The 26,919-nt window shown below is 44.2% G+C and overlaps 1 protein-coding gene across 2 annotated transcripts; it reads right to left on the bottom strand.

Annotated features, from left to right (window-relative positions):
• Window positions 1-2,697: 2,697 nt before the first annotated feature.
• Window positions 2,698-25,848, bottom strand: rragd (ras-related GTP binding D). Of its 2 annotated transcripts, none has more exons than XM_040200350.2 (7): window positions 25,539-25,848; window positions 24,224-24,519; window positions 22,907-23,106; window positions 22,334-22,448; window positions 18,213-18,355; window positions 6,593-6,741; window positions 2,698-3,699 (listed from the first exon to the last, which is right to left on the bottom strand). In XM_040200350.2, exons 1-7 carry the CDS (start codon window positions 25,831-25,833, stop codon window positions 3,548-3,550), a joined length of 1,350 nt encoding a protein of 449 aa, XP_040056284.2. In that variant the 5' UTR covers window positions 25,834-25,848; the 3' UTR covers window positions 2,698-3,547. The 2 variants fall into 2 exon arrangements, with proteins under 2 accessions (XP_040056284.2, XP_040056286.2); XM_040200352.2 differs by lacking the exons at window positions 2,698-3,699; window positions 6,593-6,741 and adding exons at window positions 14,346-15,286; window positions 15,415-15,480.
• Between the last annotated feature and the right edge of the window lie 1,071 nt (window positions 25,849-26,919).

Below are 26,919 nucleotides of genomic sequence, written 5' to 3'. Positions count from 1 at the left end.
AGAATCGTGTTCCCGATAGCCATCAAATGGCGGTCATGGGTTCAATCCCGCCCAGCACCTTTCCAGGTGGAGTTTGCATGTTCTCGCCGTGCCTGCGCAGGTTCTCTCCAGGTTGTACCCCGTCTCTCACTCAATGGGGTTGACTCGAGCTCCCCTGCAATCTCAAAGGATCAGCCGGATAGAAGAGGACTGACTACTGACTTTCAGTCATTACGTGTGTTGCACAAGATTTGAGAGCACAGGAAGGCGACTTATATAACTGCATATAAGTTAATCACTGTCACAAGGTAAGAAATCAGTTATGTGGTACGGTTTACAGAGTAGGTTTTAATATGAAAAATGTTGTTTCCTGTGAGGAGAGTAACTGTTGCAGAGCGAGCCCCTCTCTGGCTGAGAGGCAGGTGTAGGTGCGTCTCCCAGGCTGGAGGCGGAGATTTGAATGCACCAGGTGGAGATGATCTGGAGGTCAGGGGGGTTGGAGGCACTCACTCACAGGGCAGTGAAGAGCGAGCAGTGTGAGAAAGCGACATTGAAGAGCTTGGAAAGAGGAGACTGCAGGAATAAAGACTGAAGAATTTTGAGTGGTTGACTAGTTATGGCATCAAATGCAAGAAAAAATGTTATATATTTAATGAAATGAGTGTTTTAAAAAGTATTCAAGCTAAATGTAATTGGATAGAATTGATTTGTGTGAATTCACCGAGTTAAAAGCTGCTAAAGTTTGTAAGGTTAAAATCATCATTAAATAGTGTTTTAAAAATGTATTTAATTTGCTTTTGGGTTACTTTAAATTTGGGTTTTCTTTCTACTTATTTTGAGGTTAATTTCCAGTAGATTTTAAATTAAGTATGTGATGTTAGGTATGTGAATTGATTCTGGTTTCTTGGGTTATATTTCTTTGACCTTCTATTTGTGTTTTGTATTTCAAGGTTTTTCACCTGGTTTGACCTGGACAATTTTAAAAATAAAAAGCAAGAAAGCAAAGTCCAAATCTTGGCCATTGAGTGGAATCCAGTCTACACTTCTTAGCTTAGTTGCCCTTTCAAGTGGGGAGCTGCAATTTGAGCCTCACAAAAGTGAGGCACTTGACCGTGAAAAATCACCGCTGGTGTGAAGTATCCTGAACTGCAACTGGCCAGGTCACTGGCTTTCAAGCCCAGGTAGCACTCTTCATTATGGTGCTTGCTGTTTAGCCACAAAGATGTGATTGGTATGGTGACACCGAGACCGACACTGTGGTAGTAACAAATCCTGTTCTCATGTTGAGACTCAAGTTCCAAGAAAGGAGATGGGCTTTTTACAACCATTACTGGATCATCAGGTGTTGCCACCATAGCATGGTGAAAATGATTTGCCTAGTTTCCCAAACATGTGGGCCTCTGTCAGTGTGAAGTCACACCCACAACTGAACAGAATCTGCAGAGCACCGGAGTGAATGAACGTTGTCTGTTTTCAGAATCCTGCAATTTAATTCCAATGTGTTGCAGTTCTTTGAGCTGTGACACAAAAGCAGTCAAAAAAGTACTGTATTTTCCTATAAACGGTCTGACTCCTTGGTGTCAGGAGAAAACTTTCGAGAACTGCTTCTCAGGCTTTGCTTTGAACATCATTTCCCACTTCCTTGATGGAAAAACTACTGTTTGGACAATGCTTTCACCAAAAGACAAGAGGCCTTTTTTCTTTCTCCCCCTTTTTTCAACCATCTTCCAATAGTTTGCTCTCTAGCTACTATCTTTGTCCTGCAACTACATATACCATTGATAATCGCTAATACTAACAATTCTTCTGATAGCATGAAGGTTGGAAATAACGCTGTCTCATTGAATGTAAGGTGGTTAAATGGACTAGGAAGAATTGTCAATCAAGCCAGATGAGACCGGCTAGCTTGTTAGACTCTAAGAATCTCTTGCGGACATCATAACTTGGATCACCAGCAACTTTCTGATAAACAGACAAAATTGATGTTATTTCATGAGGCCCAGAGCGCCTTCGAAGTCAGCTGTCTGGTGATAGTTTCTCTGGATGGAATTGCTCTGGTAACCAGCAGAACTGTAAATAATCGTATGTCCCTTAAGGCCTGCTTTTTTTCATCTACGTATAAAATCCGGCACTTCCTGTCTCAAAGTGACTTCTAGATTACTGCAATTCTTTATTATCAGGCTGCTCTAAAGTCTCTTAAGCCTCTCAGGTTGGTACAGAATGCTGCAGCATGTGTATTAACAAGAACTAAGAAACGGGATCATATTGGTTGTGTACCGCTCCCTGGCACTCTGTTAAATCGAGAATAGAATTGAAGGTACTGCACACCTAAAAGGCAGTTGCTGGTGAGGCCCCGTCTTATCTTCCATCGGTTTTACATCCTTTAACCTTTAGGATTGGAGCTGAGGGTCACACAACCTGGGACTGTTTCCATCACGTGGGCAGATTTTAAACGCCACCTAAAATATTAAATTCATCTAAAATCAAATTATGATGCCTGTATGGAGGGGGAACCAAGAACCCGGGGAATTACCCCCCAGGAGGAGTAGCCTGAACAACCTAAAGCTGCTAGCTTTAGGTTGTTAAGGAAATGAGATGTTACTGAAAATTAGATAGACATGTTTTACAGCAAATTAACCAAAGATTATGCTGGAAGTAAATAATCAAATGTCCAGGGACGTGAGCTGTGTGAGAAGAAATAATTACTTTAGAAAATTAGGGATTTTAAATAAAGTCCTTTATTACAAGATAATCTAAAAAGGTCTTATTAAAACCAGAAAACTAACAGAAAAAACCCCTCATGAAAATAATAGACGAGGGAGAAGGGGGAACCCGTCGTTCTATGGAGCATTTGAACCAAATCTGCAAATATAAAGATCGCCAAAAGACATGGCTATTTAGGATGAAAGATTGCAAGCAAACTAATTGTATGCAGAATTATACTAAAGGAAAGTCATAAACCTGATGATCGGCCCCTGAGGATGCAACGTAAAAAAAAACAAAGCATCCAGGGGGGCCTTACATTTTGGGCCCAAAATAAGTCCTTTTAAGAGTCAAACAGACATAAACGTCCAGAAGATCATCAGGTTTATGGCTTTCCTTTAGTATAATTCTGCATACTACATACAATTAGTTTAATTTTATAAAGATATGTTCAAAATACCAGTACCTACCAGAAGCTGAAAAGCGTTTTGACGTCCTCCGTTTCACACTGAGCTGTAAATAAATACATTAGTTCTATCTATAGTGGAAGGATGGGATCCACTGTAAAACACCAGGATGTGGCTAGATGGGATTTCAATTTCATGAAAAATTGTGGATGTAAATATTACTTATGTGGGGGGGAGAAAAAAATGACCGCCATGTGCACGGCAGACAGAATGAAATCAAAGGAGCAAAAGCGATGTTAAAATCCCCCCACCTCTTCCAGAAAAATACATTCAAACCTTCATCGAGCATCACATGTTCAAAGTCAGGCGTCACAATACGGCACGCATTCCTGTAAACAAGGGCGGAGCCTCCGGCATGTGTCGGTACATCTGGCTGTATGGTGTGGTGTGATCGGTCCTTATTGGGGGTTACTGGGCCCCCCATTGGTTACAGTCAGTTTGCTCCACCTCCTCTGACTGAGAAGTTCTCTGTTCTGTTGAACTTCCACCCGAACATCAAACACCTCCTGTATGGCTTTCTTGAAGCAGTGGAAGTTGTAGTCGATCAGTCCTGTGACGGACAGAGAGAAGATACTAATATTTAAGACCTTTACACCTTCCTGAAGACCAACTGTCTGTAAATGACACTTTTGAAGAGGAAGACCGACCTTATCTGACAGACTAGGTATCGCCAATTACCAAGAGCGAGGCTGTAGCTTTGAAAGAGTCAGTCAACCACGGTTCGGACTGACAAGATGTTCATGGTCCTCAGAGGATGATCCTTACTGACCTTGGTGATCCTCTGACTTTTTATTCAAATCAGGACACATTTTCCTTTGCTTAGTTAAGACAAAGTATTGGACAAACCACTGGCAAAGGGTTTTTACATATCAGTCTGTTGTACTCATAGCTGGCGAGTTGGGGAAGGTGGGGAGATTACTTTGAATGTGTCTTGAGTGCGTGGGCCTGATGTAATAAGAAAAAAAGCAAAAGATAATCTCTTAGACTGTAAACTTTGTTAAGAGTGTTTAATTACTTAATGCTGATAATCACAATAATGAATATGTGATGAAATTAGTACAATCTGAAACACCGTTTGTAAAATCAGCTTCTGATGGGGACAGGATGCAGGAAAGCTTTCAGCTATTTCATACGGTGTCCCTGAACGGCAAATAGGAAAACACAACAAAATTAAATCCTAACGGAAAGGGTAGGGCCTTATAGCAGAGGACGGAGCCTTCTGATTGGACAGACGGACTGTCTGTCTGTCTTTTAACAGGAAATGATACAGGGCGCTTTGAGCGTGAGCAGTAGATAATATCTAGAAAGCGGCATTTCTCAGCTTTCACAATCCGATATATAAGGAGTCACGGCCATTTGAATCCTTCGTGTCACTTTCCGTCGCTCAAATTAAGACAGACAGTCCGTGGGGTGCAGGAGGGGGTGCGGAATGCCAATCATTGCCAGAATTGGCAACCTTCTCACTAGATTTAAAGATTTTTGTTTTAATGCAGGCTGCTGGCTTCTTTCACTGGAGTTTTTTTTTTTTTCTAGATAACTAACTTTGAAGGGATTTTTGCACCAAATTAGAATAGTTGATTGTTTGACTAGCAAGGGCATTTGTTTTGTTGTTGTTTTTATTGTATTGTATTTTGGTTTCTGAGGTTGAAGCGTTTCTATATTAGCAATGTTTTTATTCTATATTTTGTATGTTGAGTTAAAAAGATTTCTCGCTAGGGTATATAGCATAGTGACATAGAAGTATGTGTGTGTGTGTGTGTGTGTATATATATATATATATATATATATATATATATATATATATATACACACACGTAGTTGGCTTTTTATTGTTTACTGACTTACAACTGTAAATGAAAGTATAAGCAGTTGCCTGTTTGGAGCCGGTGGCTCTGTAATACTCACTTTGACCTTTAACATTATGTCTGTTTGTCTCGAGTTTCCAACATAAGATTCTGGGAGAGCAGACAGCTCTGTGTGCCCCACTGTAAGACACCGACTGTTCCAGGCTTCTCAATATGTATATATGAGCTGAGAGAACCGAACTGCTGATAGGTGTAACCGAGCAAGGATAACTACTGAAGCACACAGCAGCCAGCAGACATACACCCGTATGTCTGCTGGCTGCGGTCGATGAGGATAACAAGTGGATGCGGCTTCACACCACCACTCACACACAGTGAGACACGGGAGATGCTATTCATCTTTTGAAAAGTGCTACTTTAGGTTGTTATGCTGCAGAATTTGTGGCTCGGAAGTCAGTAGCTACAAACAAACCATTGCAATATAAGCCGTTAACTCATTGTAAGTATTTGCTGCTGTAGAGGTTGACCTGGGGAGAATGCCTCAGCCCGTGTGACAATGCTGGGAGTGAACACTGTCCTTTCTTTCATCAGCAGCCAGTGTGTGAGTACCCTTGAGAGAGGCAGGGAGCGCCCTATTGCTCCCAGCAGCTGACCGGCCCGCTACATCATTATAAAGCATTCTGTGTAATGGCAGAAGAGAATTCACACAAACCCACTGGGTGGTGCTTCACTTTGTCGGTTCGTCAGGAAACCTGTTGTGCAGGAGACCATAAAAAAAAGCATAAAAAAAAATTGATTTAAGTTCATATCGTTTTTGTAGCCTTCTTGTCAATCAGCCATTGGCTTTGCCAATCTGTTCTAATATTTAGTGCTGGTAGTACGTCAAATACTCATCCCTTCGAATGTTGACATGTTTAAGAAGTGTCTGAAAAAACTCACCATTTAGTCTGTATCAGGAGATACTTCAGTGCAGAAGTGTCTGAAGACTTGGCCATCAGGTGGCGACTCGTCTTTTCATATTCAAGTCAATGGGGGAATTATGCTACGTCTCTCCTAATTTACTCCTTTAGTAAACATTGTAAACTACTACTGTGCTACTGTGACTTATGGTCAGCGGTTGCAAAAAAGCACCGGGCTTTCAGCTACTTCCAATGAAAAACCACCTGTGTTATTACTATACACACAGAGCAATTGACGTGTGATAAAGAGCAAGGAAATCCACTTCAGGAGGGAGAGAGGACGATGGGATGAACAACTTTCACCAAGGAGATCGCCACTTGTGTCCTTACTGGAACTATGACTTATTTTACAGTAGTCGTATAACATAACTAAAGTTTGTCACGTAAGAAGTGCCTTTTTGGCCTAGTTTGAAGAGTATGACCACCTTTGTTTAATTTTAAGATTTGGATAATGTTTCTTTCTGAAATGCCCCATGTAGTCGTAGTTGACATCTTATATACACAAGGGTACACAACAGATATTTTTCTATTTTCAAATAGAGCTCAATCTTTCCACAGGAACACTCAACCTGTAAGTCCCATAACATTGCATATGCAAAGAAAATAACGGGCCCTTTGCTTCCCCAAACGGGGGCTCCCTCCTCCGCTCCTCTTAAGTCATCACTCCATGCTGGTTTACCTTTTCTCTCAAAGCTTTCCTTACGGACAAAGCAGACGATCGCAAGGAACTTGGTGACCTCCTTCAGGTACATGACCGTGGTGTTGTTCAAGTGGATGATGGCCATGGACTCCTCGTCGTAGGGTAAACCAGCTTCACTGTCCGTCAGGCTGGTGCAAGGGAGACAGGAAAACACACTTCCCTGAATTCCGGTAAGGAAAGTCATTGTGTCCCTATTTCAGAAACACTGAGGAAACAGTCCTAGGAGGTTGCATGTGTGCAGATTGAAAGGCTTTGTGTCAACTTTTTTTTTGGATTATATAAAATGAGTTGAACATAATGTTTATGATGAAATGGAAGGAGATTCTCTATTTCACGATATATTACACAATTCATAGCGTATTTGTCAAGGTTGGGTAGGAAGGCAGGACTCAAACGCAGACTTGAAAGCAAAAAGACTTTAATAGTCATAAACTCCAACAAAGCAAAAGGCCAACGGGCAAAAAACACATACAAGTACCGGGGGGGACAGGACAAAGGACAATGACGTGACAAACGACGCACTGCGTAAATACACAAGGGAGGTGCAGGTGATTGGACACAGGTGGAAACAATCCGACAATCACAGGGGATGACAGGACAAGGCAGGAAGTGAAGTTACCCGGGGACACGAGTGGCAGAAAACTACAAAATAACAGGAAGTGAACCACAATGTGACTGTATTTCAGTTTGTAACTGTACTTGCTTTTGATAGTTATTAAATCCTTTTTGATTTTTAAACGCAAGGCGGTTGATTCTTTTGGCTTTGCATGCAAGTCTTTGTTTTGGAAAGTTCGACCTCATAGAAGGGAAGATAGAAGAAGTAGAAGATACAGAGAGGGAAATGGTGGCGGTTTGAAGGAAGAGAAGAGTCTAAGAATTTACAACAAGTGAGCAAGAGGAAGCAGCTAGACGCTGAATGCTTTAGATGTGGAGGACATGCTGTTCTCTCTTGCTTTTCTCTATTGCAATTCATTTCGCTTCTGGAGTGAAAGCCAACAAATAAGGAATACTTGTTTTATTTCCTCCATTTGACAAATATGTTGTTTTCCTGGTTCACATCTAGGGGTTTACTTTTCTTTTGAAGTTAAATATAAGTACACATCTTGCAAGTTGCCACAGAATCCCCCCGCCCCCCCACAATCCCCCAGAATTTCTAAATCTGGGTCAGCACTCTGACAAGACTAATTTGCAAGTGTGAAGAATTGTTTTTTGCCGTGAAGTAAAGCAAATATAACCTGATGTCTTATTCATTGTTCACATCATCAACTGCTTTTATTCTTTACAGGCAAAAACATGACGTCAAGATGTAACCCAAAACGGTACCAAGGTCGCTAAACCCTGTCCAAACAATACAGCATTTCTAAACGTGTGTGCTGCTTTTAAAGGACACTTTAACCCCCTAATCACTGCTTTAGGTTCTTTACTGTGGAACTCATCAAAAAGTGGAAGAGGGAAGGAGCTACCTGGCCCAGAGGACGCCCTGGGCCCCCTGTGCATAGGGGCTTACCTCTATGCACTTCCTCGGCTCTAGAACCACACTCCTGGATAGAGGATGGACTCTGGAGTGGCCCATGGTGTGAGGTGCCAGGTGGGTGTGGGGATACTCAAGTCCCTGGCTGAGTGCTGCTACATTGGAGTTTACCCTGGTGGACAAAAGGGTTGCCTCTATGCCATCGGGTGGTGGGGGGAACTCAAATGTTGTCTGTGCATAAAAGACAGACAACATTCGAGTTCCCCCCCTGCCACCCGAATAGTTCCCCCCCAATAGAGAACATGGCTGCTCAGTGACTGCGGGACGAGCATGCCTCTCTGAATCTACACTGCTAAAAATCAAAGACATATATGTACCTAAACAGTACTTCTAATATAATTTGAAATGTGAACTTGTACTCTTACCCTCTCTGGTGTACCCACACTTTTCCAGCCAGCTCTCTAGAGAAATGTCCTTCCTGACGGATCACTTCATTCCAACACAACAGTCAAAAAGAAGAGTAGGTGGAAGATGATCTTTGCCCCACAGTCCCGATGATCAATTTTGTAATCGTATTGTCTGATCTGGACACTCTGGTAAAGAGAGTGGCAGAGCTGTCAACTGATCACCATCTGGTGATGAGCTGGGTCAGAGGATGGGGGAAGACTCAGGACAGACCTGGTAAAACCAAACGTGTAGTGCGGGTGAACTGGGAACGTCTGGAGGAGGCCTCGGTCCAAAAGATTTTCAACACACATCTCCGGTGGAGCCGGCAGTTTCGCCCACCAGCGAACACAGAGCGCGCGACTACTACCCGCCCCCCCGTCGGACCTTCTCGACCGGTCCGCGAAATATTGTCTGACATGAAAACGGTCCGTGAGGTAAAAAAGGTTGGGGACCACTGATGTAATGTGTTTTGTGGAAAGAAAGCGTATGACCGGGTCTGAGTGGGGCCTTATTTGGAGGCATCCAATCCCCGCACGGCCAAAGCGAGAGCTGTGTTCGGATGCCGTAAGACAAAGGCGTTTCCGGTGAAGGAGTTCAAGTACTTCAGGGTCTTGTTCACGAGTGAAGGGAAGATGGAGTGTGAGTTTGGCCGGAGAATCGGAGCAGCAGGGGCGGTATTGCACTCGCTTTACCGCACTGTTGTGACGAAAAGAGAGCTGAGCCGGAAGGCAAAGCTCTCGACCTACCGGTCAATCTTCGCCTCACCTATGGTCATGAAGGATGGGTTATGATGACCGAAAGAGCTAAGTCACGGGTACAAGTGGCCTAAATGGGTTTCCTCAGGAGAGTGGCTGGCGTCTCCCTTAGGGATAGGGTGAGAAGCTCAGCCATTTGTGAGGAGCTCGGAGTAGAGCCGCTGCTCCTTTGCGTCGAAAGGAGCCAGTTGAGGTGATTTGGGCATCTGGTGAGGATGCCCTCTGGGCGCCTCCCTAGAGAGGTGTTCCAGGCATGGCCAGCTGGGAAAGAGGCCCTGGAAAGACCCAGGACTAGGTGGAGAGATTATATATCTGCACTGGCCTGGGAACGCCTAGATATGGCCCAGGAAAGGGAAGTTCGGGGCCCCTGCTGGAGCTAATGCCAGCGACCCGACCCCAGCCGGTAGTGTCATCTTTTTCTCTCTTTGATGCAGAGCTGATTACCTTCACCTCCACTCTATCGAATTATTCACTGAATCGATTAATCGATTTATATTCCTGCGATCCAACTGAATCGATCCGTGCTCCGCAAATCGGCATTCCGGATGACATATATCGATTACAAATCGATTGAAATGGTACATAATTGATTGTATCGATACTTGGAAAATGCACATTGGATTTAAGCACAAAAACTGTATGGATGTGTTTGTTTGTTTGTTTGTTTTTTAGCACTTTAGACACGTTAAACGTTACTCGATTCAGTCTGCCTGTCTGTGACGTCATCAGTACGCAGCCGCGCGAAACTCAACAAAACACAGCGTGGAGGAGACGACTGCGAGCAAGACATTTACAAACCAACTTATCGATCCAGCATGTGGAAACATTTTGGCTTTTGCAAACACGGAGGTGTTCTAAATAAGTCGGTCGCTGTTTGTAGAATATGTAGAAGACAAATAAAAAACCGACGCCGACAGTCAGGACCTCTAGCAGCGTTACCGCTGCAGCAGCAGCAGGTAACTCCAGCTCTGCAGACACCTCAGGCCTCGCCAGCACCAAACTCAACATCACAGTAACAAGTTCATCTGTAAAGACCAGCGACCCTACAATGTGGTTGAAAATCCTGGGTTCTGTGAATTGATCCAAACATTGTGTAATTATTGTGTAATGTTTACATTGAAAATGGCTGGATGGATGGATGGATGGATGGATGGATGGATGTTAAAATTAATTGTCACACCCCTACCTTTTACCCATGTTCATCCCAACAAATTACCGAGTAGACAGTCTGCTTTTTGGTTCACTTCCTGCCATTGGGTGGCCTTATATTCTCACTGCAGTGGAAGGGCACTAGGCTTTGCTTGGACATGGTTGATTATCTGTGTCTGCACCAGAGTACGATAACTGTGTTCACAACTGCCCCAACAATCCGCAAGGGAGTTGGATTAAAACCAAGGGGTGGTGTTACAATGACTACATCCTCTTCTTTTTAGTCTGTGATTAAAACATTAAACCATGTAATGGTAGGGAAGACACTGCAATCTGCCTAGCTGTCACGCCTGAAACTGGGAATCTTAGGGGAAATTCTTGAGAAAGAGATCCTGCTGCTAGTGGTTGCGGAGGAAGCAAATTTTCAACGGGTGGCGCGCAGGACGCGAAAGACTGGGTCAGAATCAGGAATTACAAAGTTGTGTTCACACTGCAGCATTTATTTACAGACTAAACTCAAAGTTCACAATGCAGGGACTGAATAGCATGACTTCCTGATGATACAAGCTTACATTTCTTTGCATTTTTTGACATTAAGCCAATCGTACTGTTTAAAAACTAGGCTGCAGATTGAAGAGACACACAAAATAGATCCGAGACCGACATAATGAAGACTAGATAACAGTCAAAACACAAATGAGCCATATCAGACACCATTTGTGACCGGACCGGTACCCCCTTTACAACAATGTCTTGGTGTGTTTTTTTTGGTCAGCTGTAGTCCGAGACCACCAGAGAAAGGTGAAGTATCGCAGCACTTTGAGGCCACAATGCACTTCAACTATGTAGCTGGACAGGTCCATCCTTCAGTGGGAGAATGTACTTACAAGATAATTCTCCCCCATCAAAGTGTCAGAAGTAATTCATGGATTATTTGGTTTAAAGGGCAAAAACACTCACTCACCTGTGACTTTTGGCATACAAAATGACATTTGGCATTGGCAACAAAACCAGGCCTCTGGCCTTGAAACAAATGTTGTACTGAACTTGAAAAAAAGAGTTAGGCATGAATAAATATTTTATATTCTCTTAGAAAAATATTTGAATGCCAAGAATTTCTCTTGTTTGTGCTCAATGTTTCCTTTTATCAAGTCAGGTCTTATTTTCACTGTAGTATGGAATGATTGATTAAAGGTTGTCGCTCTCTTTCGTCAGAGGATTTGCATGACCTTAAAATTATCTCTGAGGACTAAATCCCTTTGCTGTTAGATTTGCAGATCTTCCATGACCTCTTCAGTGCTTTCTTGACCTGATACCACCACGGAGGCTGAGGCCGATTAGTATTTTATTATAGGCTGGTGAAAAAACTGAGTGAAATGAGCCAGAAGTATCTAAGTAGCCACCATGACAAGAGCTGTTCAAATGCCCGATCCATATCTGCACTCTTACAGACAAAGACTTTGAGGCGCGCTCCCGCTAACTCCGCGAGGGTTTAGGTCTGTCCAAATGTCAAATCGTGTTCGAGGCTCTCTGGTAGACATTTTGAGCTCTTTCATGAACCCTTTCCGTAAGTCAGCATTGGATGCGGACATGGCCTGAGGGAATTACCCACAAGTCATTGCAATGTGAAAAAAAGGGAACACCAGTGAACGCATGAAGGTGTAAAAAAAGTTAACAAAAAGGACAGCAAATGTGGGTTCTGACTCTCAAAATAAAATGCATACATTTAAAATGTTGAGGATCAAAGACGGAGAAAAAAACACATTCATTCATGAAATAATTTAGTCATTGAAGCAATTTTGACAAAAACTACACAAAACATCAATTGTAACATAATGGTGACGTGACCTGCGGCAGCAAAGTGCTGTTCCATTCACATTTAAAACCCTCACTCTCAACCACTTACCAGGTGACATCAGTTAAGACCTAAGTCAGTTAACAATATTAATACACTGTGCAATAATAGTTATTACCTGTTATTACTCTTTTGCTAATATTTTTAAATGTTTTTTTTTCAAGTGTACTTAGTAAATTGAAAACCAGTTGCCGGTGTTGCAGAGATGAGATTCCAATGGTCTCCTAGCATGAAAGTGTAACACATACACATGAATGCAATGAAGAATATCATTGGGCAAAGCGAGGGAGTCCCCCGACCCCTTTAAGAGTCCAGACAGCGCATCTCCTTAAGTCTATAACAGGATGACAATTCCAAAATAAGCTCCCCTTTTTATGGGGTACAACAGTTAGTTAGAAAGCCAATCATGAAATATTCATTTCACAGGTAGAGGAACACAGGAACACAGGGCTAAACAGCTGGATGAGATCCGCAGGTTTGACTTCTAGAAGCAAATAATTCAACACAGGTGTCTAGGAACCGACCTAACAAAATGAATTGAATTGAATTGAATTCAGAATAATTGAATTATTTAAGGATCTTTTTATCTCTTTATTAATATTAAATTAGTCTAGTTTGTTTTGGGTCCATACAGCTGTACAGCTGTTAACCAGCCAGCGTGGTGTGGTTTGCTGGATTCAGCAGATGTGTTGTCAGTCAAGACAATATGGTGTTTGGTTTAAGGGAATATGTAGGACATGTACACAAAAGCAAATTGAGGAAACTTCAACACGGCGTGAGGCCCCACTCCTCTCCAGCACCTCTAGAGTAAGTGATGACAATAGACCGATGATCCTGCCATCAAACTTCAGCTTTGTGTGAACAAAGCACTAGACAAGCTACCATTACAGAAAGGAAGGGGGTCTGGGGTCTCTCTGTTTGGTTCAGTTCCCGTGTGATGACGACACAGACTGTGAAATGTAGCATTGTGACTCCTCTCGCAGTTGCAGATCGGCGTAGAGAATGCTGGCTGTCACACTCAGATTTGATCAATGAATCAAATTCTAGCAGTGACATGGTCAGTTGGTGGTAGTGTGTCCAATAGAAAACATGGCTGCTCAGTGACTGTAGGAGCATGCATCTCTGAATCTATACCGCTAAAAAGCAAAGACATCTGTACCTAAACAGTACTTCTAATATAATTTTAAATGTGAACTTGTACTCTTACCCTCTCTGGTCTACCCACACTTTTCCAGCCAGCTCTCTAGAGAAATGTCCTTCCTGACGGATCACTTCATTCCAACACAACAGTCAAAAAGAAGAGTAAGTGGAAGATGAGTCCCGGCTTTGCCTCGGTATACCAAATACTTTGGTTTTCCGTTATGAAAATGTTTGTCATTATTTAATTAATTTTGTTATGTTGTTGCTACTCAACGACCATATAATTATTATATCCAAACCCCACAGTTTTATTCTCTAAAGTCTGGTGGCAAATCAGACCAAAATGATGCAGGTATTGTTCAGTGTTACTGTCATAACCACACAACATGTGACCCTCATCACACAGTTACGACGGCGTCGATATGTTTTTGTTTGACATGGCGCCTTCCTGAAAGCTGTTCTGGGACAGAGATTAGAATCTAATTATACTCCCAGCTGGAGTGATAATTGAGGGGAGACCCGAGTGGAATGGTGAGGATAGGCTGTGGCATCAGTAGCACAGACAGTGCGCTTTGGGCTTCACTTCACATTTTGCTCTGGACTATTACATCCAGTAAAGCAGTTCAAAGAACGACTGTGTGTATGTCCCCATGAGGAGGAAAATGATTTCAGCCACTTGAACAGCTGAAGCTTTATCTGTTGAGGGAACCCGGGAACCCCAGCTGTGTGGGCTGCCACTACAAGTATTCTCTTCCAACAATGGAAATACAAGTTCCCTGATGCGTTTGAAAAGCAGTTATAGTATAAACATACAAAGCTTTTAATACCTATGAGTCTTTGATCCATCCACACATCTCACAGAGTTACCTCATGTGTAAAGCTTCAGATAGCAAACCAGAAGGGACTCCATCATTCTGTCTTTCAAACATTTTCAAACTCTTTATTTGACTTAAGGACGTGGAGAGTAGGGTAAGTTTATCTCACCAGGTGTTATCTGCTTCAATAGAATACCCTTTTAGAGCTGTTACAGCACATCACTGTGAAGGCTTTAAGAGATTCACATCCTGTGAGTGTAGCTGGTATATATTTGGACTTGGAGGGACGTAGATGTTGCATACATCTCTGATAGGGTAGCAGCCTGTCAATCACAAGGTATCCCCTTCCTTAGTGACTTACAATAAGTACATTTTTAACCATAAGGATACAAACTCAAAAAGTAGAAGAAACAAGTGCAATTTCATGAAATATGCCCGATTTAGAACTTGCTATAGATAAATTCAACTTGTAATGGCTTTAACTGGTACAATTTGTTAGTGTTTTTAGTCAAGGTAGAGTCTGAAGAGGTCTTTAAACTGCGTCGGAAGATGTGAAGGCTCTCTGTGGTCCTGATGTCATCAGAGAGCTCGTTCCACAATTTAGGAGCAAGGACAGCAAAGAGTGGTGATCTCAGTGAGGAGGAACAAGCAGTTTATCAGATGCAGAGCGAAGAGTGCGGGTCGGGATGTCGGGTTTGACCATGTCCTGGAGCCCAGTGGGCTCCTGGACCAGTGGAGCTGCTGCATTCTGGATGAGCTGCAGAGGTGGAATGGTGGTAGCAGGAGACCTGCAGGAGGGAGTTACAGTGGTCCAGGAGGGAGATGACAAGAGCCTGAATCAGTACCTGCGCCGCCTTCTGATTGTCCCAGTAATCAAGTGTCACACTGAGGTTCCTAGCAGTCAAAGTGGGCGTTAACATGGAGTTGCCAGAGTCTTTTCCAGGAAAGAAGTAGTTCAGTCTTGTCGGGGTTGATTTTTAGATGGTGAGCGAACATCCACTGAGAGATGTCAGTCAGACAGGCAGAGATCCGTGCCGCCACCTGGGTGTCCGAGGGAGGGAAGGAGAGAATTAGCTGCTGTAGAGAGAGAGAAGGGGACTCAGGATGGAACCCTGAGGAACTCCAGTAGTAAGAGGACAAGGTTCCAACACAGATCCTCTCCAGGTTACCTGATAGGTGCGGCCGTCAAGGTAGGATAAGAGAAGCGAGAGAGCAGAGCCTGAGACACCAAGTTCCTGAAGGGAGGAAATAAGGATCTGGTGATTGACTGTGTCAAATGCAGCAGAGAGGTCCAGAAGGATGAGGACGGAGGAGAGAGAGGAGCGCTAGCAGTGTGGAGTTGCTCTGAGACAGCAAGGAGAGCAGTCTCTGTGGAACGGCCTTAAAGCCTGACTGGTGGGGGTCAAGGAGGTTGTTACGATGGAGATAGGAGGAGAGTTAGTTAAAGATAACAAGAGGTGAGATGAGACAGGTGAGGAAAGGAAGGAGGTCAGGAGCGATTGTAGAATATGGGATGGAATGGGGTGAAGAGGGCAGGTGGTCAGACGGGCAGAGGTTACTAAAGGTAAGAACTTAGGAGACGGGGTGAAAAAGAGGGAAGCGAGGGCGATAGAGGTGAAGTCAGTGGGACACAAGTAGTAGGAGATGGGTTTGAGAAAGGAGTGTATGTCAGCTTTTATTTTGGTGAAATAGTTGAATAGTAGTCTCCCGGAAGAAGGGTGGAGGGGGAAGGAGGACGGGGGGGGTTCGAGGAGGTTGGAGGAGATAGAAGATAGAAAAGAGTTTTTGGGGGTTAGAAAATGAGGACTCAATTCTGGATTGGTAGAAAGAGCTTTTGGCAGCAGAGATAGAAGCAGAAAAAGAGGACAGAAGAGATTGAAACACAAGCAGGTCATTGCAGGTTGTTTATATTTACGCCGTCTCCTTTCCGACGCTCGCATGGTGGCTCTCACAGCACCGGTTCAGACAGACACGGAGCCGGAGGGGATTTGCCAGTCCGTCGTGTTGTAAGAGGAACGAGAAAGGAGGACATATTTGAAAGTCTCTGCGGCAGCAGAGGATGTACGAGTGAGAAAGAGTCAGTTGAAGGGAGAGCTGATAGAACAGAGGAGGCAGCGAATGTTGTCCAAACAGGTTCAGAGTCAGTTGATGGGATCGTTAGTTATAGAGAACGGAAGAGAGTAGGAGATGAAGAAGTGGTCACAGAAGTGAAGTGGAGTTACAGAGAGGTTAGTGGTAGAGTAGTTTCTGGTGAAGATGTAGTCAAGGTGATTGCCGGGTATCTGAGTGGGAGGAGAGGGACTGAGTGATAGAGCGAAAGTAAAAGGTCAGATGACTTCTCTGTCTGGATTTTAAAGTCGCTCAGGAGGGGGAGCGGAGGGCCATTTTCAGGGAAGTTGGACAGACGGTCAGGACGGACAATATTTAATTGTACTGGGTGAGTAACTGTCACAGCATGAAATTCACCGTAGGCTGGAAGGTGAAAGCTCCATTTGGGTTAGATGAGTAAACCTGTGGCACCACAATTCTGTTTGACTAAATGCACCATAATTTACTAAATGAAAACTGCTGTATTAAAGACTAATTTTCTTTGTGCATTCCCTACAACCATTAGAGTCACCCCCTGTTTGTCCGTGGAGAGAATGCAGGATTTAAGACTCCATCCTCCCCCAGAACTGAGTTTTTGTCCTGAGCAGAACACTTGCTGACCGTACTGGCTGACATTTATTCCTCTTTATTGGCAGAAAACACAAATCCCATGGAGCCTGCCGATGATTGTGCTGTATCCTGAGCCACACAAGATATTCGAGGCTGACAAACAGCAACGTTATCGTGAGAAGCAGCAGGGGGGCCGATAGTGTTGTCACGATACCAAAATTATGACTTCAATACTATACCTGCCAAAATATTACGGTAACTGAAACTTACGATGCCACCAATAGGATACTGGAATATTTAACTATGATAATAAATAAAACATCTGTAAGGTTCCCTTTTTTTACCAGATTGTTCCTGCCCAGCTAAATGGATAAACAATAAAGCATATAAAGTTTAGTTCACATTCATATTTTATCTTAATTCATGGAATAATTATTTTTCCTTAAATAAAAAGAATTAGGTCAAGATCCACCAGCATGTAGCCTATTGCACCAAGTGTGTGTTATTTGGTACAATTCTGTGTGCATTCTGACCTCATGATCACAAAGGCCCACATGAGTGAAATTGTAGGTTATTTTGCATGTATGTATTTCTGAGGGACTATCCAGTAACTTATTTGCGGTCTTTGTCTTGTGTTGCTCGATGTTTGACTGTTAGGAAAGTTGTCGTCAAGCTAGCCAACAAAGCTACATGGCTGTCAACTCTCATGGTTTCACCGTGTGACGCATGTGTTTGCATGTTTTCACGCCATGCATCACACTTCTTCCACGCTGGTTCAGCTCCAACCTCGCCGACGGTAAACGGCGCATCTGTAACCCGATTCGCTGCAGCTCAGCCCGCTCAGCCCCAACTCAGGGGCCGTTAAAGCTCCAGCAGACTGGGGTCTGACAGAAGCCTGTTACTACCGGTTGGCCCTCAGGGCACCCTGCTGGGAGAGGCTTTATTTGAACCCAAAACATGGTGTTTTGCAGAAATCAAACAGGTTTGTTCCTTAATTTCTTCTTTATTCAGTTTTTGAGAAGCGTACAGTTACAAGAGGGATTTAATATGGAAAAGGGAGCGGACATGGACTAGATATAAGAAGGGGAAATGCATAGTAACGCCACCCATTGGTTGGCGGACTGATGTTTTTTTGCAACTAGTAAACAGAAGTGATCATAATTGAACCAAGAATGAGTGAAGTAGAGACACGGTATAAGTCGCTGGTAGAAAGAAGTCCCCATCGTAGTTGTAACACTAATTCTGACGTTTTCCGTTTTGTGACGGTACAGAATTCCCTCTGGCTGGTAAAGAGAGTCTTTAGGCTTACCCGTAGATGCAGGAGATGTCGATGACCACATCAATCATGTCACAACACAGCTCGTACGTCTGCATGTCCACTGGGCTGCTGTCCGTGGCAATGTTAATCTTACTGACCACGTCGAACAGGAAGGCCTTCTCAATGCCCGAGTTCTGAGGACAGACGCAGACACAAAGAGAAGCATCACCAGGAGCAGACCCTGCTGCAGGCAAGGACATGACTTTACCCTACACACGGCAGACACAATGTGTCTAAAACATTGTCTTGTACTTCTAGGAGGATCGGGGAGGGTAGACACATGTTGAGACATTTTAGGACACGTTGTGTTTTCATTTTCAGTTGACCTTTAACCACAACAGTTCTAAAGCTGGTTGAAGATATCAGTTGTGAGTGACAATCCCATGATATTCAGTAATGTACAGTGGGTACGGAAAGTATTCAGACTCCTTTAAATGTTTTACTCGGTTTTATTGTAATCATTTGCTAAAACAAAATAAAAACAAATCTATTTCTCATTAATGTACACAAATTTTTGCAAATTTCTTAAAAGAAAACCTGAAATATAAGTATTCAGACCCTTTTGAGCTAGTACAGCCATGAGTCTTCTTGGGGAGATTGTCACACCTGGATTTGGGGATTCTCTGCCATTCTTCCTTGCAGATCCTCTCCAGTTCCCTCAGGTTGGATGGTGAACGTTGGTGGACAGCCATTTTCAGGTTTTCAGCATCCAGAGATGCTCAATTAGGTTTACGCCAGTGAATGGTCAGAGTTGTTTCGAAGCCACTCCTTTGTTACTTTAGCTGTGTGCTTAGGGTCAATGTCTTGTTGGAAGGTGAACCTTCGCCCCAGTCTGAGGTCTTGAGCACTGGATGAGGTTTTCTTCCAGGATATCTCTGTACTTGGCCGCATTCATCTTTGCGGTGCAATTGAAACCTTGTCGTCCTGTCCCTGCAGCTGAAAAACACCCCTATAGCATGATGCTGCCACCATGTTTGTATTGGACAGGTGATGAGCGGTGCCTGGTTTTCTCCACACATACCGCTTAGAAATAAGTCCAAAAAGGTCTCAGACCAGAGATTTCTCATAGTCAGAGTCCTTCATGTGTTTTTTGGCACGGTCTTATATGCACTGAGGAGAAGCTTCCGTCTGGCCAGTCTGCCTTTAAGCCCTGACTGGTGGAGGGCTGCAGTGATAGTTGACTTTGTGGAACTTTCACCAGTCTCCCTACTGCATCTCTGGAGCTCAGCCACCGTAATCTTTGAGTTCTTCTTTACCTCTCTCACCAAGCCTCTTCTCCCCCGATTGCTCAGTTTGGCTGGACGGCCAGGTCTGGGAAGAGTTCTGGTCGTCCCAAACATCCATTTAAGGATTATGGAGGCAACTGTGCTCTTAGGAACCTTGAGTGCTGCAGAAATTCTTTTGTAACCGTGGTCAGATCTGTGCCTTGCCACGATTCTGTCTCTGAGCTCCTTGAGCAGTTTCTTCGACCTCACGATTCTCATTTGCTCTGACGTGCACTGTGAGCTGTAAGGTCTTATATAGACAGGTGTGTGCCTTTCCTAATCAAGTCCAATCTGTTTAATTAAACACAGCAGACTCCAATGAAGGAATTAAACCATCTCAAGGAGGATCAGAAGAAATGGACAGCATCTGAGTTCAATATGAGTGTCACAGTAAAGGGTCTGAATACCTATGACAATGTGATATTTCAGTTTTCCTTTTTAATAAATTTGCAAAAATGTCTACATTTCTTTTTTTTCTGTCAAGATGGGGTGCTGAGTACTAAGGAGAAAAAAAATGAATGGTTCAACTAAGTCGATCAACTGAACAATGATCAGGCTATCTTGGTTCCTCAAAGGCGGATCCGCGCTCAAACTGTCTCGTTAGTTTGAACCAGATGTAAATCATCAGGATAATCGCACATGCACGTGTACCTCATACATTATTATTATATCATACATTAGAAGGCGGACGAGTCGATCACTCGGATTTTTAACGGTATAACAGCAAATAAACTTAAAGGAAGAGCATATTTTTTCTTTGCTGACGAGCAGGAGATGATCATGAGGAGATAATATGTGTATTTGAATCACTTCACTCCACTTTGGCAACTCCGTGTTAACGCCCACTTTGACTGCAGGAACCTCGGCGTGACACTCGACAGCCGACTCTCCCAGACTCCCAACATCACTGACAACACGTCCTCTTCTCACTCAGGAGGCAGCGCAGGTACTGATTCAGGCTCTTGTCGTCTCCCACCTGGACTACTGTAACTCTCTCCTGCAGGTCTCCTGCTACCACCATTCCACCTCTGCAGCTCATCCAGAATGCAGCAGCTGCACTGGTCTTTAACCTTCCTAAGTTCTCCCTCACTCCTCCACTCCTCCGCTCTCTTCACTGGTACCGGTGGCTCATCCAGTTCTAACCACTGGTGCTCACGTACCGTGCTGTGAATGGATGGGGTCCAGCTCACATCCAGGACCTGGTCCAACCCGACATCCCGACCCGCACTCTCCGCTCTGCATGTGATAAACTGCTTGTTCCTCCTCACTGAGAGCAAAACACTCGACTAGATCACCACTCTTTGCTGTCCTGCTCCTAAATGGTGGAAGGAGGTCTGTGAAGACATCAGGACCACAGAGAGCCTTCACATCTTCAGACTAAAGACACACGTCTTCACACTCTACCTCCACTAACACACTAACTGTAGCACTTACATTGGACTTATAATGGTTCTCATCTACAGCAAATTGTAACTTGGCTTATTTGAGGAAATTGCACTTTCTTGTTTCTTGTTCTTCTGAGTTTGTGTCCTTATGGTTGAAATGTTCTTATTGTAAGTCGCTTTGGATAAAAGCATCAGATAAATGACATGTGATGTAATGAATAATTTGTGTTTATGTTTATTACGTTGTTGATTCTGTACGTCCATCGCAGTCTCCCAGGGTGGATCGTCCTCCGTCTCTAAAATTTTCTTCCCTTTATTCTCCCCATCGAAGGCCTTTTCATTTTTTAAGGGAGTTTTACTTGTGCGGGTTTCTGGACAGAGGACGTCACATGTGTACAGACTGTAAAGCCCTCTGAGGCAAATTTGCGATTTTGTGCTATAGAAAATAAAATGAATTGAATCAAATAATGATGTTAAAGACTGACAGCGCCCCCTGGAGGCTACAAGCCCCACAGTATCACACACAAGTTGAATGTGCTGGGAAAATGTAAGTGCCTCATCAGGCAATCCGATTACATTTCTTTAAATGTGTCTGCTTGGAGAAGGCTTCATTGATGCATCATCATCCAATGAGAATAATTATCCTCTAATCTTTCAGAATGTGTATCATATGTGTGTAGATGACCATGTAGAACTAGGAGTTGTATTACATGTGTGTGAATGTGTGTGTGAGAATCATTATATATCTGTTACGAATAACATATAACAGCAGTGAAACATGGAACATCCAGAAGTTTATTAAGCGCCAAATAAACCAATAGAACTTTACGAAGAGCACGACATGCAGCGGCTTTCCAGATGTTCTCTGCATCGCAAGACTGTCACACTCTGTACATGTTTGTACAGAGTGTGACAGTATGAGAGAGTTGGAGATGTCTCTCCCTATAAAACATTAATCTAACTGCCTTTTTTTCCGGGGGAGTGATGAACCTGCGCCGGAACATTTTGCTCAGGGACACTTCGACATGGGGCATGGGGCAGCCGGGATCCAAACCACCAACCTTGTGGTTCCCAGCACACCTTCTCTAACCCCTGCGCCACGACGCCCCCCAGACTAGAAGATCTCTCTTTGGACCTGAATAAGCCCTGGGTCCCTAGCAGCATGCATGCTGTTGGTTCTCATAGGGAGGGGCCGGGTGAGGTTGGGAGGGGGTCTACCAAACCTAATGCACTTGGCTTTGAGTACCAAGGTGGTGTTAGATGCATTGCTACCAGCATTCTGTTATGCAGCACTACCACCTAGTGGTTGGACATTATACTGCCATTTGTGGCAATTCAACGGGATGATTAGATTGTGCGGTTTCTATAGAGACTTAACTAAAGACTGTGTACATTTTCAGATTAGTGGAGTAAGCAGCAACCCTTGGTTCAAAGGTACGGTCACCCTGGTTGCAGTACTCACAGATATGAAGATGTTGAGCAGGTTTTCCAACGTGGGCAGCTGTGGAATCAGCTTCTGGACCACTTTACTGAAAGCCTCAAATATGGAGTGATCGTATATACTGGTTAAGTAGAAGCTGCAGATATCAGGGAGAAAGAACGTCAGAATGGATTCCAATTATAAACTGCTGCACGATTTGATTGTTTCCTATAATATTTACACAGATACAGATTGTTGGTAAGATGTGGACCTCTTTAATGTATCATGAAAGGCTGCTTTATCTGACTGCTTGTGCATTGATGAAGAGGTAGTGTAGTGCGGACACATACAGAAGCATCAGGAATCAATGAATTCTGAATGTTCGATGGGGGTAATAACGAGGCCAGTGAAGATTCACACCTCTAGTAGTGGGTCTATAACACTCATTGTGGATCCCTGTATTATTTTAGCCTTATTATGGGACGTCTCAGCATGTAATCAACACCGGCACCGTCCATTCATTCAGGTTCTAGCAGCCAGCATGCTCTACATATCCATAATATCTAGAGAATAAAAGAGCTCGTAGAACACTATCCATTCAATGGGGAAGCCCACCTCAGGTGTATGTGCTCCAAGGCGGCATCTGCCAGGTCATCGCTGGCCCGTTTCTGAATGTCCCGCTGCTTCTCGATCTTGTTGTCGTCTGACAGGCCGTCCACTTTGTGGATGAACACCTCGAAGTTGATCTCCGGGTTGACCTTGTAGGCCCGGGTCACGGTGAGATGCAGCCTACTCAGGGCCTCCACGTAGTCGTCCTGCCGCGACAAAAGGAAGGGGGTCACACAGCTTCAGGTCTTTCATGGGTTCTGGTATCACGACACATGAGTTTTACTCTTCGGAATCCAAGTTAACAAAAGACACTTTTGTGACCTGCGTGAGAAGAAACCACGCGGCCCCTCTACCTCTTGTCTTGCACCAGCTGGGATTAAAAGATTGACACCTCTCTCATATCAGTGCCGTATTATTCATCATGTTCCATGTTAGAATAGATTAGCATACACTCTGAAGGGAGGGTTACGGGGGCAGCTTGTCTCTTTTTTGTTAACAACAGTGTTGCTTGTGGCTGTGAGGGTTGTGCGATACGTTTACAATGTGGATCACAATATCTCATTTCAAAAGATATGTGGGCTAGTGTGCGTGTTTGTGCTATGAGAGGTGTGTATTTAATATGAATACTTGATTTTAAATGCTCCATCGGAGAATGAGCCTAACTTTAGTCGAGGATTCCTCCAGTAATTAAGTCTTGCTATCATGGGGAGGAGTTGTGGTGGTGAATAAAGAAATAAAAGATCTGGTGCAGCAGTCTACTGCTGTGTGGGCCTACTCCGATTTCCTTACTACAAGGTTAGTACACACTTTTTGAAGACAATGGAGAGATAAAGATGGCGTAGTTAGAGGGGCCTCGCTTTCATTCTTCAACTGAAGCACAGGACCAACTGCAACCGAAGTAAGTGAAGTGCAGAGGGTTTTTTACAGGTTGCGTTCCCGCTAGTCTTCTCTCCATTGTGCACGCATCATATCATCATATGAGAAAGTCCGACTGAATCTTTCAATGAAATGCTACAAATATATGGAGAATGATCATATTACGCTCATTTACAGCAGCCAATGTAGCATTAGAGCTCCAAGATTATCAAGCTGGCTAGCTGGCTGGATGACCTTCAGCTTTAATGCTAGACTGACTGAGAAGAATCAGGCCCCCAGCAGGCTGGTAGGTCTAATGACCCCTAACCCTAGATTCTTGCTGGGGCGAGCTAACTAGCCAGCCATCCGTCTCTGCTCTTATCACGGGGAAGCATTTCCTTTTTAACTACAACTGAAAACACTTTTAGTTTTCTATCGGCTCCGTTCCTGACGGGTGTGCAGGCTGACCTGTGAGTCGATGACAAAGATTAGCGCTCCGGTGCCTCTGAATATCATTTCATAATCAAAGGTGGGGTCGAAGAAGTCGATCTGGCCTGGGAAGTCCCAGATCTGGAAGCTGACAAAGGAGCTGCTGGACACGTCCTCTCTGCAGATTTTGTTGGTGCTCTCCAGGAACAGGGTCTCGTTGGGCGACATTTTATGGAAGACCACTTTCTGGATGGAGGACTTCCCGCTCCTCCTCATGCCCATCAACAGTATACGAGGTTTCACCTCTCCATTCAGAGAATCGCTGAAGCCCAACACTACGCAGCAAAGGAATAGAGACATGAAAGAGTCACTCAGTGCGCCTGCTCATCAGAGGTGGAAGATGTGGTGACATCATGATGTGGAATATCCATGACAGACGGATTAGTTTACAACCAAACGAGACCAGATCTTGGCGTACCAAGATGTCTATGTCCCCGTCTATTTGTGGAATGTGTTTGTGAGCGTGTTTCACATTCTTGCTACAGCACTAATGTTGAGTAATGTCAAAAGGTAATGCACAACAAGTCAATGAAATGTTTGGTTTCTCTACTCCAGCAGACTCCCTGTTAGTAGAAATGACAAACTGTGGTTTAAAGCCTTGTCCAGCTGTTTACTGATGTTATTTATGTTAAATGAAGAGAGAGGGAGACAGACAGAAAGGCAGTTTTACTGCTCTACAGATTAGACAAGGTTTAATTTGAATTCAATTATTGAAATGAAAGGTCTGGTGAGGTGTATTATTAGTGTAATGCTGCTTGTGCTTCAGTATTGATTGATCTCATTCACATAATTAGAAAGGGGACACTCAGAAGCAGAAGGACAGGGACCAGCAGTCATTTCAGTCTTTAGCGATCGCTGAAAAATCCCCGCAAACGCCGCAAAAGGTTTCGGTACGGACGGATGAGACGTGTGAGGAATCACTGGCGATCTCCGGCTCATCACCAGCAAACAAACGCAACGTCCCCGATGCAGTTTCCGTTGCCTGGCAACAACAACTACTCACTATAAATAGTACGTTTGAAGGTTGTCACCCAGATAAGGTCCAGCGTCTCGTGCCTTACTGCTAAAGTACAACATGGCCTTGTTTTGTCTCTTTTTACCGTTATTCATTTAGTTATGCGATTTCAGTTGGTTTGTCAACATAAATAAATAGGTTGAACATATCCTAAAGTGTTTATTCGGTATTATTATATTTAATGCCATGAATCATTTTGCGCACGTGCCTGGTGATAAGTCTTTCAAACTGCTTCCAACTGGGTCAGAGGAGTAATGTCAGCTGACGCGCACCGCCTACCTCCGTCCTCACCGCCCGGCGCGTCGTCGCAATATCCCGCCGCAGCCGAGTCCTCGTCCCCGGGCTCCTCCGCGCGCAGCGCTGCCCCGCGGCCTGCGGCTCCTCCTCGCATCGTTCGCTGGGTTTGAGTCCGAGGCGGCTCGCTGGCTGCAGCTTTGCCCACGTTGTCACCTGATACGCGGGAGCCATGCCGGTGAACCTTCACCCGCCGCACGCGACCGACCGAATCACGTGTCTCACGTTGTTGTTCAAAGGGAAAGGCCCCTAAACGTCTCCCCTGGGTGCCCACGTGCATTTCTTACCAAGTGCTGACTGACATCGTGCTGAGGTTATGGCAGTTGTATAGAATATAATATAGCGAACAGAAGTGCATCAAAGTGAGCTTAAGTAGGCCAGTTAGGAACCTTAAATACTGACATATCAGCTTCTAAGTCCAATAACGTTATACATGTTGTGAATAACTACAGAAATAAAATTAACTTGTCTATTTTGCAGTTTTTGTAGTGTGATTATAAACTAACTAAAATGTCTTTTAGGGATCCAGGGGAAGGAAGCTGACACACAAACATTCATCTACTGTCTCCAGGTGGCAGCTTTCTCAGGTTATAAGGCCTTCGGGCTACAAGCGCCGCAGGTTGCTAGGCAACGGGAGCAGAAGAGGAAAATGCCCCAAAAAGAGACTGCTCAGCTCAGCCATGGCGGTCTTCGAAGGACACGGCCCACGTGGGCTGCAGAGTCTGGACCTTCCAAAAATCCAGCCCTTGGATTGAGACACTGGTCGTTTTTCAATACCTAGAACGCCAGAAACGGTCTGGTGTTCTTGGGTTGTGTCCTCCCGTCCCAGGGATTTATATAATGTGTGTTTCCCCAACTGGAACAGCAGCCGAATCACCCAGCAGGCAGTCTTCCTTTAAGCACGTACGCGGAGACATGTAAAAAGGCAGCGGTGTTAACAGTGGTCGAAGGTTTGTGTGGAGAGGGCGTTAGTATGTAGAGATTGAGAAGCTATAAGCAAAGAAAAGCATGAAACAAACATATCGGCATCATTAGTTCATAAAGAACATTGCGGTTGCGGCCTGCAAACTAGCTGAAGACGAGGCTGCTGAACTCTGCAAATCTGCCAGAGAAGCGGCGAGATGAGACGTGCCATAACAGCACGCCTCTCTGCTTTGTTGGTTTAATGCAGTTAACTTGTTGATTTACCGTTTACGTAATAAAACTACAGATGTTACCAACGACAGGGCTGTTGTAACATGCATGTATCACAGCTAGCTTAATCCTGCAGGGTACAGGGGAGGTTTGGGACAGCAACAGCACATTTGGACATTTGGATTGGGCTACTGCAGCGTGTGGATCTTGTCACTCTCCAGGACCAGGAAGC

Source organism: Gasterosteus aculeatus, chromosome 15 (genome assembly GCF_964276395.1).
Source record: "Gasterosteus aculeatus chromosome 15, fGasAcu3.hap1.1, whole genome shotgun sequence".
NCBI lineage: Eukaryota > Metazoa > Chordata > Actinopteri > Perciformes > Gasterosteidae > Gasterosteus > Gasterosteus aculeatus.
This window is presented reverse-complemented; position numbering and strand designations above follow the sequence as displayed.

What these genes read in the sequence shown, in the direction of transcription:
- rragd (XM_040200350.2), bottom strand. Translation starts at nt 25,833, where the DNA reads ATGCACGTGGGCACCCAGGGGAGACGTTTAGGGGCCTTTCCCTTTGAA. An exon ending in GCCGGGCGGTGAGGACGGAG is followed by an intron (nt 24,520 to 25,538) that starts GTAGGCGGTGCG and finishes TTTGCTGCGTAG; the next exon opens with TGTTGGGCTTCAGCGATTCT. An exon ending in GGAAAGCTTTGAGAGAAAAG is followed by an intron (nt 3,700 to 6,592) that starts GTAAACCAGCAT and finishes TGTCCGTCACAG; the next exon opens with GACTGATCGACTACAACTTC.